General features: G+C 29.4%; 1 protein-coding gene across 1 annotated transcript; it reads left to right on the top strand.

Annotated features, from left to right (window-relative positions):
• Positions 1-92: 92 nt before the first annotated feature.
• On the top strand, positions 93-2300 carry OCP3 (overexpressor of cationic peroxidase 3). Its single transcript, XM_022893774.2, has 3 exons — positions 93-661; positions 931-1248; positions 1790-2300. The coding sequence occupies exons 1-3, from the start codon at positions 167-169 to the stop codon at positions 1937-1939; spliced, it is 963 nt and encodes a 320-aa protein (XP_022749509.2). The 5' UTR covers positions 93-166; the 3' UTR covers positions 1940-2300.
• Positions 2301-19689: the final 17389 nt, after the last annotated feature.

Here is a 19689-nt window from a genome sequence, read left to right as displayed (position 1 = left end):
TTCACAATAGTTGATGTAACTAACACGGCGTCGTTTCTGACATTTGGTTCATTAATTTTGGTTCCGTGTTTGTACACCGCCTCAACCAATGGATAATAATATAAAATCATAAAACCATAAACCCTCTTTCTACTCTTTTCTCATACAGTTTTTCATTTTTGCTTCAATGGCTTCTGCTTTGTCAGTGAACTCTTCGATCTCTCCACGGCTTTTGCAATCTTCTTCTTGCACCGAACGCATTTTCATAGCCCATCCGACACCTTTCAATCTTCTGCGGCCACGCCAGTCTTCTTACCTTTATACGCTGGCTTTCTCTCGCCGCCGAAACAGCACCCCTGCAACCATTTCTGCGAAGAAAAAGAAAGTGAAGAAAGGATTAGTGGAGGAGGATGATTTTGATGGAGACCCTTTTGAAGCACTGTTCAGTCAGCTGGAAGAAGACCTTAAAAATAATAATTCAGATACGGAAGATGATGACGACGATGATGAGATAAAGGAGGAAGACGTTGATAGGCTTGCAACTGAGTTGGCGGAAGCACTTGGGGATTTCGATTTTGAAGCTGATGATGCTGAAGAAGAAGATGAAGAGCCTGTGCAGCTTAAGAATTGGCAGCTTCGAAAATTGGCTGCTGTTCTCAAAGTTGGCCGCCGTAAAAGTAATGTAAGTTAATTGATATAATACATGTTTCATTGCAAATTAGATAACAAAGATGTTACTTTTATTTGAATTTTGATTGGATTTGGCAAAAAATTTTGTTTTTTGGTTGTTTGAATGCTAAAGTTGCTTGAAGAGTTTGCCAGAAGTAAGTTCGTTTCTTTGTGAAAAGAATCATGATTATTTCATTGATTATGGTTCTTCTTCATGCAATTTTGTTACCGGCATTGAAACTTGTTACTTTGTATTGCAAAATGTTTATTTTGCTTTTGTAGATTAAAACTCTTGCTGCAGAACTATGTCTTGATAGGGCTGTGGTCCTAGAATTGCTCCGTGAGCCTACTCCGGAGCTTCTAATGATGAGTGCTACTTTACCTGATGAACCTGTTAAGAGGGAACCGGTGCTTGAAACCAAACATATAGAAACTAATGCTTTGGAGACAACAGTGGATGCTGTGAAATATGAGCCCGAGGAGTCCAAGGTGAAAGAGCCCGTCCATGTGATGCAACACAGATGGTCTGCCCGAAAGAGACTGAAAAAAGTGCAAGTTGAAACCCTTGAAAAAGTTTATAGAAGATCAAAGCGGCCTACTGTAAGTAAAGTTTGTGCAATTGAAGGAAAATCATATTTGTTATTAACACTTATCTACATTCTTAAATTATTATTATACAAGCCAATATTAGTGAGTGTCTGAACACTTTATCATATTGGCAGCGAAATTTAGTGATTTCATGGAAATATTATTCAAGGATTGAAATTGATAAGCAATATTGTTGAAAATTGATATTTAGGGTACTTTTGAACTAAGAGGAATTTGCATTTGTTGCTTTTGCAAGTTTAGAAAACTAATACATTTAAGTAATTCCCACAGTTTCTTTCTACTATTAAGATCCAAATCAGTGGAGAGAACAACATCTCTTTAGAAGCCATCCATTTACTATGATACTTATTTCTTTCTACATTATGCTGCCTGGTTTGTGGAGCCTCATTTTTCTGAGTTTTTTTAGCCCTGAGTTTGATTCCGACTTGTTTATTGTTTGGGAAGCAGTACTGTATTTTTCATGGCCATTTTCCATTAAGTTTGCATGCTGGGGGCATATTCTTACATGTGCATGCTCTTTTGAACAATGTAGAATGCAATGATTAGCAGCATCGTGCAAGTTACAAATTTGCCCCGAAAAAGAGTTGTAAAATGGTTTGAGGATAAGCGCAATGAGGATGGAATTCCTGAGCATCACCAGCCATATCAGAGGTCTGTTTCTGAAACAGTCTCTTCTGATTGAAACACTCTGTATATTTGGCATCCAGAACAATACGTATGACATCGTATCAGACATTTGGTGCCTTTTTATGTGCTTCTTAGGCTCATTAAAAGGAACTGAAATGTAACAGTGTCAATGTCAAAGCTCCCAAAATGAGTGTCTTCCTTTATGCAACTTTATTTATGCACTGGAATATGTAACTAGTCTTTATTTACTTAAGAGCCCCATATTGCCTGTTTCAAGCAAGATGTATTTGGTTAGTTAAGACTTCATATGAAGTACCAGTCTGATATTTGAATGAGTTTTTATATTGAACCTTTAATGTGAGGAAGTTTATATATTGGACCTTCAATGTGAGGCAAACCACCATGTTTCTGTTAAATGCTAATATCACTTTAACTGTTGTTTTACGTGAATAGTTAAGATACTTAGTGCTAAAAAATGAAATAATAATGCTGACTGAACAGGAAAATGGTGTTTACTGTTTTCAATAAATCCTTTGACAACCAAGGAATATAGGGGTTAACTTAAAGTGGTGTTTTTAAGGGGTTTGCTTAAATTGTAAAAGGATTGGAATCAAATCATAGAAGTATTTAACTAATATTTTTTTCTCAAGTGTTTTACATTATAAAGGTTCTTGATTTTTTTTTTTATCTCACAATTCCCTCATATTATTACAAATCTTATTCTGTACCATTTTCATATAATTATTCTCTTTGCATCAGTTGGATTAATCTTTAGTTTCATGTTCTGTTCCATAAAAATGGTTCAAATTTTATCCAATGTAGAAAATTCATATTAATCCGTCATTTTCATTTTTAATTTGCAATTAAACTAAAGCGTATTTTTATTCAAAGCACTACAATTAGAATTTAGGTGTCTATTCCAAATCCCAACCCAATTTACCACTGGAGCTTTTTTCCAAGTGGCATAGCTTGAGCAATATAATCATGGCTCCACTATCATTTCTGGAATTTTTTTTTATTTTTTGGCTTTTCCTATATTCCTATATTCTTAGTTCAAAATTGGAAGCTTTGGAACTGGATGCTCTTTGTGGAGGAGGGATGTTGATGAAAATCTCTGCACCTTACATTCAAGTTGCTATTGTCTCATTGCATACAAGAATTACATAAAGCTTATTTGAGAGGAAAAGAGAAGCAGGAACTTCACTTCTAGGCTCAGCTGGTATGAGCAAACAGTACCCAACTGCATATTGCTTAATTGATGAGAAACATTCAACGAGCAAAGTCAAAAATTTCAAACTCTAAGCATCTCTTCTCACAACTTTTGATAAATGTGTCTATTTCAAACCTTCTGCCATGATCTACGACCCTGTTTCGGTCGAATGCCTATATTTCCAAGTCGTACATTCTGGGGAGTTTTGGCCTTACAGGACCCAAAATGTTGTCACTTTTGAGATCTTGTGGATTTGCATTTGACCAATTGATTGATCACTAGAATTCAACCAAAACAATCTCAATTCTCACCTGGAGAGATGGTCACAATTTACATACCTTTTGAAAAGAGAAAGAAAACAATAACATGATCATAAAAAGATACTGATAGCCGTCCAAGTTAGTTGAACGACATCAATTAACAAAAATCCATTCACAAAACGACATTAATTCGCGCCCAAAAAAACCTCTTTTATATTTTCGCAGAACTTTAACAGAACAACCTCCAGCAAAACCCAACATGGTCAAATCAAATAAAACATGGAAGGAACAATAGTATGTTATTCATCTTCTTTGATTCCATCCATCAACCCGTTTCCCTCATTCTTCCCTTCAAATTCTTCTGTCTTTGCCGTCCCTACTCCCTTTATACAAAGGCTGAGCAAACTGAGATTCTGTCACTTAAAGGACCTCTATAGAAACAAGAAAACATGGCAACTTTGCAAAGGTCTGCAGTTTCATTCAGGAGGCAACGGTCATCTGGTTCTGTCTGGGATGATTTGTATGTGCTCAGAGAAGATGGCTTGGTGCATTACAGAGATCAGCTACGGCCGTGCCAGAGTATCAATATAATAAAAATTCTTTTTTTTTTCCAAAAATTTAAATTAAAAATAAAAAATCAAATAAAACAATTAATAAAATTTTAAAAAAATAATAAAATATGTGCATCAACATGTTAATATTTTGCATTGCATGCACGACATAGTTTTTTTTTTTTATGAAAAAGTAAATTTGAATCTTCGAAGATGAGATTCTACAATATTTCAAGAAGTGATGCTTAAGAAATCTCTAAGTAAGAAAATTTTTTTCTAATGTTACAACATACTAAAATATTTTAAGAATTATTTCAATGAAAATATTTTAATTTATTTTTTTTGAATAAAAAAATGAAACAGTAAATAATAATAATATATAAAAAAACTAATAAATGAAAAATCAAAGAAATTATTTTTCAAATATTAAAAATAAGACATTTTTTATCAAAATTAATGTATAACACATAATTAAGTGGTATTATTTTTAAACGGGTATTATAGAGGTGCTAATCTTTCCTCATGTATAATCGACTCCTGAACCTAAACTGTTCCACAGACCATAGAATTATCATTTTAATTAATTTTAAAATATTATTATAAGAATAAATTTTAATAGGTGGATAATCGCACTAATCAAAAAAAATTGATGACGACTTTATTTTCGTTATTTTTATTTCGTATTCAAATTCGTCGGACGGACACAAAATCATTACGACACTAAACATGCATCTTGAATAGTTATCTCATGACTCGTCATCAAAAACCAAAAGTAATCCCAAAAGTTTTAATTTAATTTATTTAAAATAATTAAAACAAAGGATTTGAGAAAAAGGATTAAACTTTGGAATCTCAATGTTCCAATTTGAAAAGGATAGATAATTAACTTTGTTTCTTTAAAATGGCTAATAGCAACATGTGCACCAATGGATCCTTGTATTGAACTCACTGCCACAAATAGGTTTGCGTGGAACTGGTAAAACATCATTTCCCCACACAAGTAATGGCCATTTCTACCCAATGTAATTCACACATACAGACACGATATTGTAGAAAATGGGTACATTGGCTTTAAACCTTTGTCAGTTTTTCTGGTTGGATTTTAAAGGGTTTGAAAATATTGAAGGAAAATCCTGGTGATTCAAAGGCAGATAAATCCAATTTCCACCACTTTGGCTGTGAAAGATGACTTTCCATGCTATGAATTGTGATGATAAGAAAAAGATACGAGTGTGGTGGGAAATTAAGCAAAGCCTACTTGATCCAATACTGAATGAGGAAAAAGTAGGAATGAAGTAGGGGTTGAAGTTCCTAGTATATAAGAAAAGGACCATTCAACTCTCAAGGATTTTTTGTTCAAATTTGAAACTTAATTTGAAAGCTTTGTCAAATCACTTTTGGGACCACTTAATATGTACTAAAGAAAAACAGCTCCATCTTGCAGCAAATAAGACTTACATCAGCAAAATTCTAAGCTACCCGAGTATGCCTTTCTTTTTGGTTTTGCATCCCTTTTTCTCAAATTTCACTCAGGTTAACTTCATTGCCTAGATTTATCCTTAGTTGACATGAACCAAAACACTGAAAAATTATGTTTAGTAAGAATGATGACAGCCATTTTTACACAATAGTTAGTTAATTAGTTATCGAAAATAAAAGAGGTTTTGACAACTATTCATTAATTTTGTCCAAAAGACCATCATTATATGTAACTGTCACATAACAAACTTGGAAAAGATACAAGGCAAGAATCACACAAAAAAAAAAATCTGAAATCTAATATCATATTAGGCATAATATCCAATCTAAAACTAATTTACAGTTGTTTCACTTGAATATAAAATTATAAAAAATTCAAAATTTAACGAACATAGAATAACACCATTTTAAGATCCTATATACCATGAATAAGTTTAAGGCGACCTAGCTACTGTCCTTACTGAGTGCAATCTGTTTAATAAGCCATAAAAAAAGGTAATTTGAGGCTAAACCATTAGTTTGTGATGCATTACTTTACTTGCATATGGCTCCATCCTGTCTAACTCACTTCCCTGAAATGGTCAAGACCATTCTCACCCCTAAGAGACAATTATTGCACATTGAAAGAGACTGTAGCAAGGCAGAACCAAGCCCTTTAATTAGTTCCAACCCCAGCTAGCTAGCTATACTCCAACTATTCCTTCCTTCGCCAAACAGTGAATGACTCTCTCATTCTTGCTTTGCTTGAGAGAATGAGAAATAATTAGAAGTGGGGGCTCCTTTCAGCCTAAAACAGCTTCAAGATTTTAGCTGGTGTTGTGTTGGCCTATCTTGATTATCTGTTTTGGACTGAAGGGAGCTCCTAATTCTTTATTTTCTCCCCTACTCTTTCAACACTTTGTTTTTTTATGCAAATATGTGCCGATATATGTGCTATTATGGATCGAATGTAACTCTCTAGCTAGCTACCATAGATTTTTGCAGCAGCTGGCTTCACTATTTAGGTATACTACATTCTCTCTCAACACTAGTTTTCAAAATATTTGAATGTGTGAGGGCTTATTACATTGAAAAAAAAATTGCACATTTTTTTTTATATTAATCTACTTTTAAAAATCAAAACTTAATTTAATTGGTTTATGTAATTATCTGTAAGAGGTGAATTCAAATCTCGGCATCTCCAATCTTTCTTTTATCTCTAAATTTTAATCTCTTTTGTAAATATATATATATATATTTTTTTTTTTTCTTGACATATTTAATGAGTTTTGGGACATGCTACGAAAAATTGTTTTATTAACTCAATTAATTAATTACAATAACATGTTTCATTTATTTAACTTGTTGCAAATTTTTAACCAATTTCTGTATGCTTTCATTGTTTGTGTTTGTGTTATTATCCCTCTAGTTTGCCTAATGGATTTGATCTTCGCCAAATTGAAGAATGGATAGAAACTACATGAAAGAAACCAATATTATTCCATTTTTTAGTATGTAGCAATCCTTGAGAGTGTTACATATGCTAATTTAGGGTTTACAAGCTAATAAAGCATTAAGGAAACAATCAAAATAATCCCTCTGTGTTTTATTAATATTCAGGATATTGTAACTCTTTATGAATATTGGTTACAGCTTTATGTTTGTACATGATTTTGGTAACTTATTATTGATTGATTATTTCATCTTTCAAAATGGAAACTGAAGAGGTGTTTGTAGGTTGGTAAGCATGGATGGGTATGAGATGAGAAATGCATTCCCGTCTCTGGTCTTAATTTCAGAAATTCTTTTAGCTTTTATCTTAGAGGACATAGAGGTTTTGATTTCGAACCCAGTCCTCCTGCCTCTTCCCCCTCCCCCATGGGTTATACCTGTGGACAAGAAAAAAAAATTTCTCTCCATCTTCACCTCCATGGAGATCTAACGTGGATGGCAAAGCTTCCCATAAATTTTCTTGTTTAAATTAAAAGCAATTTTTTAATTATTTTTATACATTTAGGATTCTTTATTGTTTGAATTTATCAATTTATATTTATTTTAATATTGTATTTGAAACTTTTAAGTGATATTTTATCATTTATAAATATAGATTAACAAAAATATATTTACTAAATATTATTATGTACAATAGGCGAGCACATGAATATGTTTAATATCTTCTTGCATTTTTATCTCCATCCCTGAATTTTCATCTCCAAACTCATCCTAACGAAATAGAGAATTGAATTTCGGTGAAATCAACGTCTTTATAGATTTGGTTTGCAAAATTCCTAAACTCATTCTCTCACCACGAAGCCCTAATAATGTTGCTGATAGAAAAAAAAATTTTATACTTATATAGTCTTGGTTTTATGTCTATCACAAAAAAAAATAAATAAATAAAAGGCTTGGTTTGTAAACTCAAAGATTTGACACAACAACAATCTGCCATGTACACCGATGGACATCAAATTTATCCAAATTCTTTCAATTGGGCTTTAGTTTTAAATTGATGGAGCTTTTGAGCTCACGGTTTGATTTCAATTTTTGAGGCCCAAGATCTAAGACAAAGCCCATTTAAGGGTTTATTTGTATTTATTTAATTTTATTTGTTTTACAATAATAGTACTAATAAAATATTAAAATAATTAATTTTTTTTTTAAAAGACAAGTCAGGGGCCAGTAACAGTGAGTGTTGTGTACAGCACTGGCAACCCACTTGTCCTCTGATACACCGTACCCTGTCAGCCACTAGCTAAATCTACCATAACTTCTACCATCACCTTAGCAACATGGATTACAATTGAGGAACATAGGGGTGTCCCTCGTTCAAGCTCTATAAATGGAGCTTCACAAAGACCTGATCATAAAAAAAAAAACCAAAAGAAAAGGAAAGAGAAAGCTTACAAAAAAAAAAACCAAAATCTACTAAAAAAAGAAAGTTTTTGTCAAACAAAAAAGAAAAAAATCCTTTTAACCTAAAAAAAATTCCAACCAGAACAAAAAAAAAAATATCTCAAGCCACTATAAACCAAGCAAACAAATAAAAAACATAGCTTTTTTGGAGAAGAAACTCAGCGTCGGCTTTACAAAAAAACATAAATAATAAATAAATAAAAAGTTTTTTTTAGCTGAAACTTGAAGGACAAATTTAAGAATTTTTGGATAGTTTTCGGGAAAAAAGAGGTTGAATTGTTAAAAAGGGGGTTGAAAAGAGCCTTTTGGGCTTCCGATTACTAACATTGCGACTGGCAATCAAAGAAGACGAATAAGTCGGCTATCGATACGGTGCTGGCAGGTCGATTTTTGGGAATTGACCAGTTTTTTAGTTTTTTTTTTAGAATTTTTTGAAGCTTTTTTTGTTGTAAAAAAGAGAATAAATGAATTGAAAAAAAAAAAGGTTTATATATAAGAAAAAGACCCTAAAATAACACCATTTAAGCTTTTCAAGATTTGTGTGCTAGCTCGTAGGTTGATGCGAGGTTTACACACCTGACTCAGTGACTTGCTTTTTCTCTTAGCCCAGACTGATTTAGCTTACCCAACTTTAAATAGGCCAGAATCCCTTGAACCATCTAAGTTGCTGTTGAACAACTCTTGGACCATTCAACCTCGTGAATCAACCAGAATCATTGATCAAACTGTTAATCGATCAAATTTAAGTATTTTTTTTATATTTTATATATTTTTTTATTTGTAATTTATTTTTATTTTTTATTTTTATTTTTATTACTTTTTTAGCATACGTTTTTTTAGTGTTTCAAAATAAAAAATAATAATAATAAATAGAAATAAATAAATAAAATTTTGATAATTTTTAAATTCCACCATTTCTTTTTTTAAAAAATATAGTAAAAATAAATAAATAAATATATTAAGAAAATGAAGAAAGAAAATTTTTATTTGATGATGAGATTTTAAATTATTTCGAGTAACGATACCTAATAAATCTCTAAGTGAAAATTTTTTTTAAATATTGCTGGCTTATTTTGATACAATAATTTTTTTATATAAAATAAAATAAAAATTAACTAAAAATTATTAACAAAAATAAAAATTAATTAAAATAAGAATAAAAATAATAAAAAATGATGGAAAAGAAATTTTTGCAGATGATGGGATTTTAAAATATTTCGAGTAGTGATGCCTTAAAATTTTTTAGATTAAAATATTTTTAAAAATACTACCAGTTTATTAAAATATTTATAAAAAAAAATTTTAATATGATAAAAATTTCTGCTTTCTTAAAAAAATAATAATAATAATTAAAAAAATAATAAATTTTTTTTAAAAAATAAAATGTGTGTCAATATATTGTTATTCGCAACGCATGCACGATCTTATTTTTATATAAAATAAATATGAGCCTCCAAGGATGAGATTTTAAAGTATTTTGAGAAATAATATCTAAAAAATTTATAGGTGAGAAAAATTTCTTTTAATGTTACCAACATACTGTAACATTTTAAAAATTATTTCAATAAAAGGATTTCAATTTATTTTTCTTGAATAAAATGGAATAACAATAAAAAAAAACCAGTAAAAAAGGAAAAACTAAAATTTCGATAAATAAAGGAAGTCCAGGAAATTATTTTTAAACACAGAAACTAAAACTATTTTCATCAAGATTAATAGATAACACGTAATTAATTAGTACCGTTTTTAATGAGCATTCTGAGGGTATTAATATTTTCCTATGCGTAATCAACTTTCGAGCTCAAACTGTTTCACAGACCTTAAAGTTATCTTTTTAATAAATCTTTATTAATTTTAAGATTTTTATTAAGAAAGTAAATTTTAATAGGTGACCAACCGCACATAATAAAAAAAGATTGATAATGATTCCATTTTTTTACCTTTTCATTTTCAAATTCGTCAGTTGACTCTAAAACCATTATGACAACACCTCTAGAGTTGAATGGGAAAAAAAATTTCTTGTTATGGTTGGTGGAGAAAAGACAAATATTTGATAGTTATGTCTCACTATTAATTATTTTTCATCACAATCTTATATAGAACTATGTTTGAAGAAAAAAAATTATTAAACTCCTTTTTAATTGAAAACAGAGGTTGCTGGTTGCCATGAAAAATGATGATGAGCCCAAAGCTTTGCAAATGATGAATTATTAGTTTGATGATGCACCCAAAGCTTTGCAAGAAAGTTTGTCTTGGCACCAAATGTCAAAATTTTACCTCTGTTGAAAATAAGTGAAAATGGTAAAAATGAACTTAAGTTTTTTTTCTTAATTCTAATGGATAATTAATAGGGGATAGAGGGAGTATGAGTTTTGAGATCAACGAGTAGCATTTTTTAAACTATAAAGATAATAATAATATTTAGTTCAAAAGTTAAGAATAACAATTACTATTTACTTTTTTTTCATTGACTTAAAATAAAAATCTTACCATGCATAAACATTGAATACAGAAAACCATAAGTATTTAGTGAAGAAAAAAAAATATAATTTTTTGCATAAGTGGAGACACATGGACACTTTCAGTATCAGCTAGCACATGATTTGGTCCCAATACATTGCATTCCTTTCCACTCAACTCCCATCCAACTGTCTGATTATATCCCAATCAAATAGTTCACATCCTTCCAAGCTCACTTCTCAATAACATTTGATTCACCAAACTTCTCATTACTTCATTCCAACTCTAGGATACTTAAAAATTATTTGATCATGAACACTAAAGCCATATCCACCACGGTTTATGTTATTAAAAACAATCAAAATTTCATGTATAACCACACGATATTATAAACTTCGTGTCCAAATTATAAAATATATGAAAATTTGTCACCTATAAAATAGAATGCATTTTAACAAGTTATAAAGAATTATATTAACTTCTCCAATTAAATTAAAATTATCTTAGATAATATGTTTATTTCTTGTTGAAATAATATTATATAAATCAAATAATATGAATTGTGTAGTATTTTCTTGTCAATAAAATGCAATCATGGAATATGGATCACAAAATATGATTTTATGATAAGAACATATATACTTGCTTCTTTTTCAAAAAGATTTATAAATTTACAATTTCTTTTATACCTTAAAATAATTCTTGAGAACTTTATCATTTTAATTTGATAACCATGATCTTACCAAATATAACAAGGTTATAAAAAAATTCATAACCAAAACTAGCAAGTACTCCATGTCCATTTTATACTCATGACCTTTCAATGCCATGATCAAGAAAATCCACATATAACATACCATAAAATCATGAATCATATATTAAATAATTTAATTCAAAATCAAAAGATTAAAAAAATAGTCAATAAAGAAAGCAAATTTTAATAAGACTCAAAGTCCTTTATGAATTATGAATTATTAATTCTTTTAGTAAAATGAAAAAAATTAGAAAGATAATAACAAGAAACTTATCTTGTATTTAGTATTTATTTCACCAAAAAACTATTTGGATAATTAAAGCTTTTCATGCTTGTTTCAAAAGTCGATTTTACCAATTTTGCCAATTTCTTTTCCTTATATTTTCCTCATGTGAAATATGAATTTCATAATTGTCTTTAAATTGTTATAAAAAAAAATAAAAGAACAAAAATAATTTAAAAAAATTTTGATTTTGAGGCATGATGAATACTTTTTTAAAGGCAATTATACCTTTAAGATACAATAAAGCAACAAAACTCTCTAAGTAGAAGTAATAAAAATGGTTATACTAAAAAATCTATTTATAATGCATGAATATACATAAACTTCTATTCAAATGGTTATGACTCTTTGCATAATCATGATCTTTACGAATAATAATTTATTTATATTCACATAATTATGACTATTTGTCATATGATAATTATTTCTATTTGTAGACACCCCAATTTTTTTGGGGTTCTACAAGATTAATTCTGTTAATTAAAAAATAAAAAAAATAAAAATGAAAAAAGGATGGTTGAATTGGAGTAAAACTGGATTGAAAAGTTTGAGACGGATTGGAAGAGGTTGAATGAGATTAAAAGTTCAAAGGACATTGAGATTTCTATTCAGCTTTGAAGTTTGTGGTTTTAAAGCCCTATAAATAGATCCACAGATCAAACTTGAAAAAATACACAAAAAATCAAGGAGAGAGGCAAAAATCAAAGAAAGTAGTCAAAAAAATTTTTTGAAGATTTTTTAGGGATTTTTAAAAGAAAAAAAAGAATTTTTTTTTGGAAAAATCTGAAAAATTCTTAGATTTCGACGATTTTTTTTAGTCTTTGCCTCTGAGCCGAGTCGCTGAGTCATTTTCATTGTCTGAAGCAAGCCGCACCGAGCAGCTCTAACCGAGCCGTTTCTTTTTTTTTGTATTTTTTGATATTTTTGGTATTATTTATTTATTTTTTATGTGTTTTTTTTTAGTATTTTTACATGATTAAATTTATAAAAAGAATAAAAATATAAAATATAAAATATTTTTTTGAGAATAAGTATTAATTATCCAATGATAGAATTTATAAAAATTTTAAATTGTAAATTTTTATAAAATTTATAGGTGAGAAATTTTGTCTAAATTTATCCAAAATTGTGAAATAATTTAGATGAAGTTTCAATAACAATAATTAATATTTTATTTTCAAACAAAAAAAATAAAAATTTTGAAATTAAAAACAAATTACCTAAGGATGAGATTATTAGAAATTTCAAATGATAAATTTTTAAGAAATCTTTAGGTGAAAATTTTATCTAAATTTGTCCCAAATTGTGGAATAATTTAGATGAAATTTCAATAAAAGTAAATGTATTTTTTTCAAATAAAATTTTTTGGTTGAAAATATTTGATAATTATCCAATGATGAGATTCTTAGAAATTACAAATGGTAAATTCCTAAGAAATCTCTTGGTGAGAAATTTCTTTAAAATTGTCCTAAATGGTAGAAGAATTTAAATGAAATTTCAATAAAAAATAATTATCATATTATTTTTTTCGAAAAAAAAAATTTCTAAATAGGTCCAAATTGTGAAAAATTTAGAAATTTCAAAAAAAAATATTTCTAAATTGACCCAAATGATGAAAAATTTAAAAATCTAACAAAAAAAAAAAAGAAGAAATAGAGAATTTCTAAATAGGCTAAAATGGTGAAAATTTTAGAAATTCAAAAAGAGAAAAATTTTTTAATTTGGCTCAAATGGTGAAAAAATTTAGAAATCTAACAAAAAAAAAGAAGAAATAGAGAATTTCTAAATAGGCTAAAATGGTGAAAAAATTTAGAAATTCAAAAAGAGAAAATTTTCTAATTTTGCCCAAATGGTGAAAAAATTAGATATATTTTTAAACAAAAAAATAAGATAAAAAAATATATAATTTTTCCAACGACGCAATCTCTTCAAAGAAATAAATGGAATCCTTGAATACTTTTGAGGTGAAGAAATATTTTTAAAAATTCTACTTGATTGATGAAAAATCTTAAAAATTATTTTCAATATTTAATATAAAACTTAAAACCATTAAAATCAAGATCTTTAAGATAAATTTAAAATAATATGGTACCATAATTCAGATGGACATGTAAGGGTACTATAACTTTTTTTATATGTAATTGAACTTCTGAATCCTGTTTTAATTTGTAGATCTGAGCCTATTCTTTTAAAAACTTTTATTCAAGTTTAAGAACTTCTTAAAATGATAAATTCATTAGGTGACTAATCACATCTAGTTAAAAAAATTACTGACGACTCCTTAATTTATTAAGTCTAGCTATAGATTTACGGATCTATATGTTATAACACTATTCAAACATAATAATTTAAAATATGAATTAAATTAATATAAAAATTAATTTTATTCATTAATAATTAAATATTTATATCCAATATGAGATGCACTACATTTTAAGCTATCAACAATTTGTATATAATTGTATTAATCATGTTGTGTTGCATTATTTGGGTATAAATAAATTTTAAATGTATTAATAATATCGTATTACATGTAATACGTATAATAAATATGTCATATTCGTGTTTAAATTATTCATGTCATTTAAATATTCATATTGTGTTCGTGTTAAGCTTATTTATGTTATGTCTGAAATTATGTCTATTACAAAATATGACATGATAATACAAATTGTCAAGTTTATGCGACTTACATATACCAACGTAGACCCATCTTGAGCTTCACACAAACATCCCATTGTAGACACCATTTTGTCTGGGTCTACTATTTTCATTTTAATTTAATAATAATAATTTTAATAATAATAATAATAATTTTTTAAAAAATATAGTAATAAAAAAAAAGAAAAAGAGATAGAATCCAGAGGGTTGGTACGATGCCACTGCCGCTCCCGACCAGCCCCTTGCTCAACCCACCTACAGCTACCCTACAGTCACCCAGGTCCCTCTATTTGAAGCTCTTTAAAACCCCCAGCCTCTTTCCCCTTCAGGGCTTCTCTGAAAAAAAAAAAGGCCTATTCAATCTACCCTTACCACAAACCCTCGAGCTTAGATAAACTGCCCCCTAAAAACACTTTCAACAACCCTAGACAGAACCCCCACCGCAACGCATAAAAAACCCAAAATTTCAAACCCACACCAAAATACCCAAACCAAAGAAAACAAAAACAAAAAATAGACAAACACAGTCCTCTTCGCATGGAGGAACCCAGCGCCACGCTACTTGCAAAAGTAAAAATCATATTAGTCTCTCCTTAAAAAAAAGGCAAAAAAATTCAAGCCCCGATCTACGACGATCGGGGCTGTTTCTGGCAAAAACAAAGTCAGATCTGGAAAGAAAACAAAAAAAATAAATTTTTAAGGTATTTTGAAGGTTTTTTGGCCACCGGTGACCACCTGCAACGCCGTTGACGGTTAATCAGGTGACGATCGATGCGATGATCCAACGAATGGATGGCGATGAAGCTTTGGAGCTCTCCCCTTCAATTTTTTTCTGAAACAAAAAAAGACTAAAAAAATTTTTTTTTTAGTTATATATAAAAGGCCTAAAGGCCAAAACAACGTCGTATTGAGCAAAGGAAGATCCGCGCGTGGATCCGGACCGGACCCGAGGTCCACGTAATTGATCCGCTGACCCGGTTCCTCAGCAGCCCTGAATTGGTTTGATCCGACTGGATCAAGCCGCTTTCTAGACCGGTTCAAACCGTTCTTTAACCGGCTCAATCGAAACGCATGTCAAACCGACCTCTTTTTTATCTAATCGAACCTTCGTTGACCAGGCTGTTGATCGGTCTGGTTCAAGTAAAATTTTTTTTTTTTTGAATTTTCTAATTTTTTATATATTATTATTTTTGTTATTTTAAGTATTTTTTTATATTGATGCATGATAAATTCTTAAATTTGTTAGAATAAATTTTTAATTATTTTAATAATAATAAAATTGAAAACAAGTAATAATTAAAAATATATATTAAAAATGCTCAAAAAATAATAATAAATTTTTTTTATTTTCCCTGCTTAGATGTTGGAGAGAATAAAAATATTTTCCTAAAAATAATTTCGCCTAGATGTTGGGAAATTATTATTAATAAATTTTCATAAAAAATAAATATATGAGAAATTATTGATTAATTTTTAAAAATCACTAAAATAGAACTTGCTCTAAAATTTTGCTTAGATGTTGAAGATTTTTAGAGATGTTTGCATTTTCTTAAAAACGAAACCTCAATTTTTTAAAACCAAAACCCTAGGATTCTAAAACCCCTAAAATCCAAAATCCCTTAAATCTAAACTTTCTAAAATCTAAAACCCTAAAACCTTTAAACCTTTAAATCCAAACCCCATAAAATCCAAAACCCTAAAATTCCAACCTTTAAATCCAAACCCCAAAATTCAAAACCCCTAAAATCCAAAACCCTAAAATCCGAATCTTCAAAATCTTGAAACCTTAACCTTTAAAACTTTTACCTAAGCCCTTACTCAAAACATTCTAAAAATCCTAAAGACACGTGTGAAAATCTCATTTGAGTAATCTGTTCCCGAATGCCTCCTAGATGATGGGGTGTTTAGGAAACTTTACTTCGTTAAGTTTTTTTTACACGAATTCTTAATTCGCATTAATAATATTAATAAATAAAAAGTATAATAATAAATCGGGATCTTAAATATAAACAGTCGCACCTAAGTTTTACCTAGATGATGGAGAGTCGGGGTGGTCTCATTATACTTAAGAATTCAACTTTTAAATTGCATTTCATTTTACATGACATTTATTAGCATACATACGTTAGCGTGTTATCATCGATAATTGTCTGCATTATTCTATCTTTTATTTTTATTTACTATTTGATGATAAAATTTTTATAATAAAAAAGAATAATACATTTAAAAAAAATTATGATATTATAAAATAAAATAAAAATAACATTTCGAAAAAAATAATTCTTGGTATTCTACCTAGATGTTGGAGAGTCACTAACAATTATCTTCTATAAAGATTGTTATTTCATTTTTAAAGATTATCGTGTTAAATCTTAAACGAAAAGAGTTATTTTAAATTCTGCCTAGAAGTTAGAGAATTTTAAAATAATTTTTTAACTTTAAGATTTTTTCAATATTCCTAAATAAAAAGCTTTAGCAAAATTTTATTTTTCCAAATGAAGGGAATTAGTGTTAAAATTCAAATTGAAACCATTTTTATCTAACAACGAAAATAGCACGTACTTAAATGGTACCAATATATGGGCATTGTGGGGGTGCTAATCCTTCCCAACACATAATCGACTCTCAGACCCAACATAATTTTTTGTAGATTGAAATTTATCTTTTTGATAAACTTTAAACTCATTTTTATAGTTTTATTAAGAAGATAAACTTTTGGGTGGTCAATCACACCCTAACAAAGATTGGTGGCGACTCCCCTCATTTACTTTGATTTTAAAACTCATTCACGTCTGACAATCCCAAAACCGTTACGATAACTTGCTGACTCCGTTGAGGACTTGTTTGAGAGTCAGGCCAAAATTTTAATTATACGCTATTGACAATGATTGGATTTAGTTGATTTTATTTGATATTTAATTTAATTCCTTTTATTTTATTTTTCAAAAACATTCATGTTGATAAATAAAATAAATTATATGTTAGTTATTACTTTATTTTGATTTTGTTTTTGGTTATGATTTATTCATGTTATTTTGATTAATACATTACTTTACACACACTTTCCATATTCACTCACATGCATGAGCTCTATACCCGAGTTCCATCTTTTTTAGGAGGAAGTGAAGTAGTTATGCTCTTGTGAGGTGATAACCTCCGCATTTGGTAGCAAAATACTTCCATTCAGATTAAACCCTTGCTGTTAATAACCTATAATGTACGAGGATCGGAGAACCTTACTAGTCTATAATAAGCGATGATGTGATGAATAGTCTGAGAACCTTTAGACATATAAATCATAATCCAGCATATCGTGAGCCATAAGAAGCCTGCCTATGATAGAGCCATGCCACCTATTTAGAAAATTACCAAAAATTAGGACATTATACGTTATATTATTTTGTTGTATGGTTATTATATTATTTCTCTTACTTGTTTGTTTTGAAGTCTTGAGTCATTTTATTTTATTTTTTTTTATATATTCTTTGATTGTGTGCATTTAATTTGAATATGTGGTATTTATTTTATGTCAATCATTGAAAAAAAAAGGGTAAAAGAACATTTTCAAAGATTAAAGATTTTTCTTAAATTCTTTGTTTATTGGCTGAATAAAGACTAATTTTTAAGCCTTATTTATTTCTTTTTTTCCTTCTCAAAATAAAAAATTTCATATTTTATTTCATCTTTCGCATTTCATACATCATACATATATCTCATCCTATGCACATTATAATAGGATAATACGTGCATTCCATCCCATCCATATCAATAGGTAGCACATGCATTTTACTCCATGCACATGCATCCCATACACTTCTTGATAACTAGTGCATGCATTCTATCTCGTTACGTATCTTAAGGCAGTGTTTACCTTATTAAGCCAGCATAACACATACATTGCATTTCATACATACATATTTCATATATACAGTAGGTTCGTGCATTTTATACAAGTATGTTGCATTAGACATATGATATATCTCATCATTCATGTAAGTATGTCATAGCATTCATACATATAGATTCATGAATAATAGAGTCGTATGGAACATACGTTGCATTTCATATCCCACCATCCCTGCAACATAATATTACATTCCTTGCATACACATTCATGGTTGATGACAATTTTCATTTGGATCCTTGTACATACAAAAATCTATTGTCATAGGCATATATGCATTTCATGACTTTTTTTAGCCATCGTATTCATGTATTCATAAACATACTTCATGTGTCATTATTTTTGTAACATCCATTCAATAAGGGTAATAGTCTAGAATTTTTAGTCTAAGTCCCGAAATAAAATGTTTGTCTTGATGAAAACTAGAGTGATAAAAATGATAGATCAATTGAAAGTAAGGATTAATACTTTGGAATTGAATCAAGAGGAGTTATGGCTCAAACTTCGAAAGATGAAACAACAGATTGTTCAATTGATAGAAATGATTAGAATTAGCAGTATAGTTGAGTTTATTGCTCTTCAAGGATCATTGTCACTTTCATCAAGTCAAGATCAACTAGCTCCTATTAGTTTTAGTACTCTTTCAGAGCATGCTAAAGCATTGGGTGATTCGAACAGTGATCAAAAATTGGGTAAACTCAAGAAAGAAATAGGTGAACTAGCCATGCAGATGATTGAGCTCAAAAGTTTGATTTTCAAATAGAAATTGCTTGGTTTCAAACAACCATTACCAACTCTTTCGAGTCCAAACTCACACCAAAATTTTTCTTATAACTACTTCTAACCTTCTTTCTAAGCACCTAGGATTAGGCCCTCAAATATCATGCGACCTTTAAAAATTCCACACTTGAATCCATGGCCACCATATCATATTTCACAATCGCTTGTTCAGCATGCTATCCTGTCACCACTTCATCAACCCAATCTTCAACCTAAAGTTTTTCAATTCACCTTAAGACCAACTATACCACCATCTTTTCAGTAAAGCAAACCAACTATAAGATAGAAAAATTCTAGCAACACTAAAAGAAAAGCCCCTATTGATCTAATACTCATATCTTACACAGAGTTATACCCGTTACTCCTAGGGAACTATCTCATTGCTTCTATCCCTACTGAACCTCGTAAACCATCTTCTCCAAATGGTATGACCTAAATTTTTTATATGAATACCAGTTTGGCATCACAAGCCATTCTTTGAAAGATTACACCATTTTGAAACATAGGGTGCAAGGACTGATGAAATTTGGATATCTGAATTTTGATGTCAAGATGAAGCCAATTATTCACA

This window comes from Durio zibethinus, chromosome 18, assembly GCF_047325235.1.
Source record: "Durio zibethinus cultivar Kanyao isolate XHJ-2024 chromosome 18, ASM4732523v1, whole genome shotgun sequence".
Classification (NCBI taxonomy): Eukaryota; Viridiplantae; Streptophyta; class Magnoliopsida; order Malvales; family Malvaceae; genus Durio; species Durio zibethinus.
This window is presented reverse-complemented; position numbering and strand designations above follow the sequence as displayed.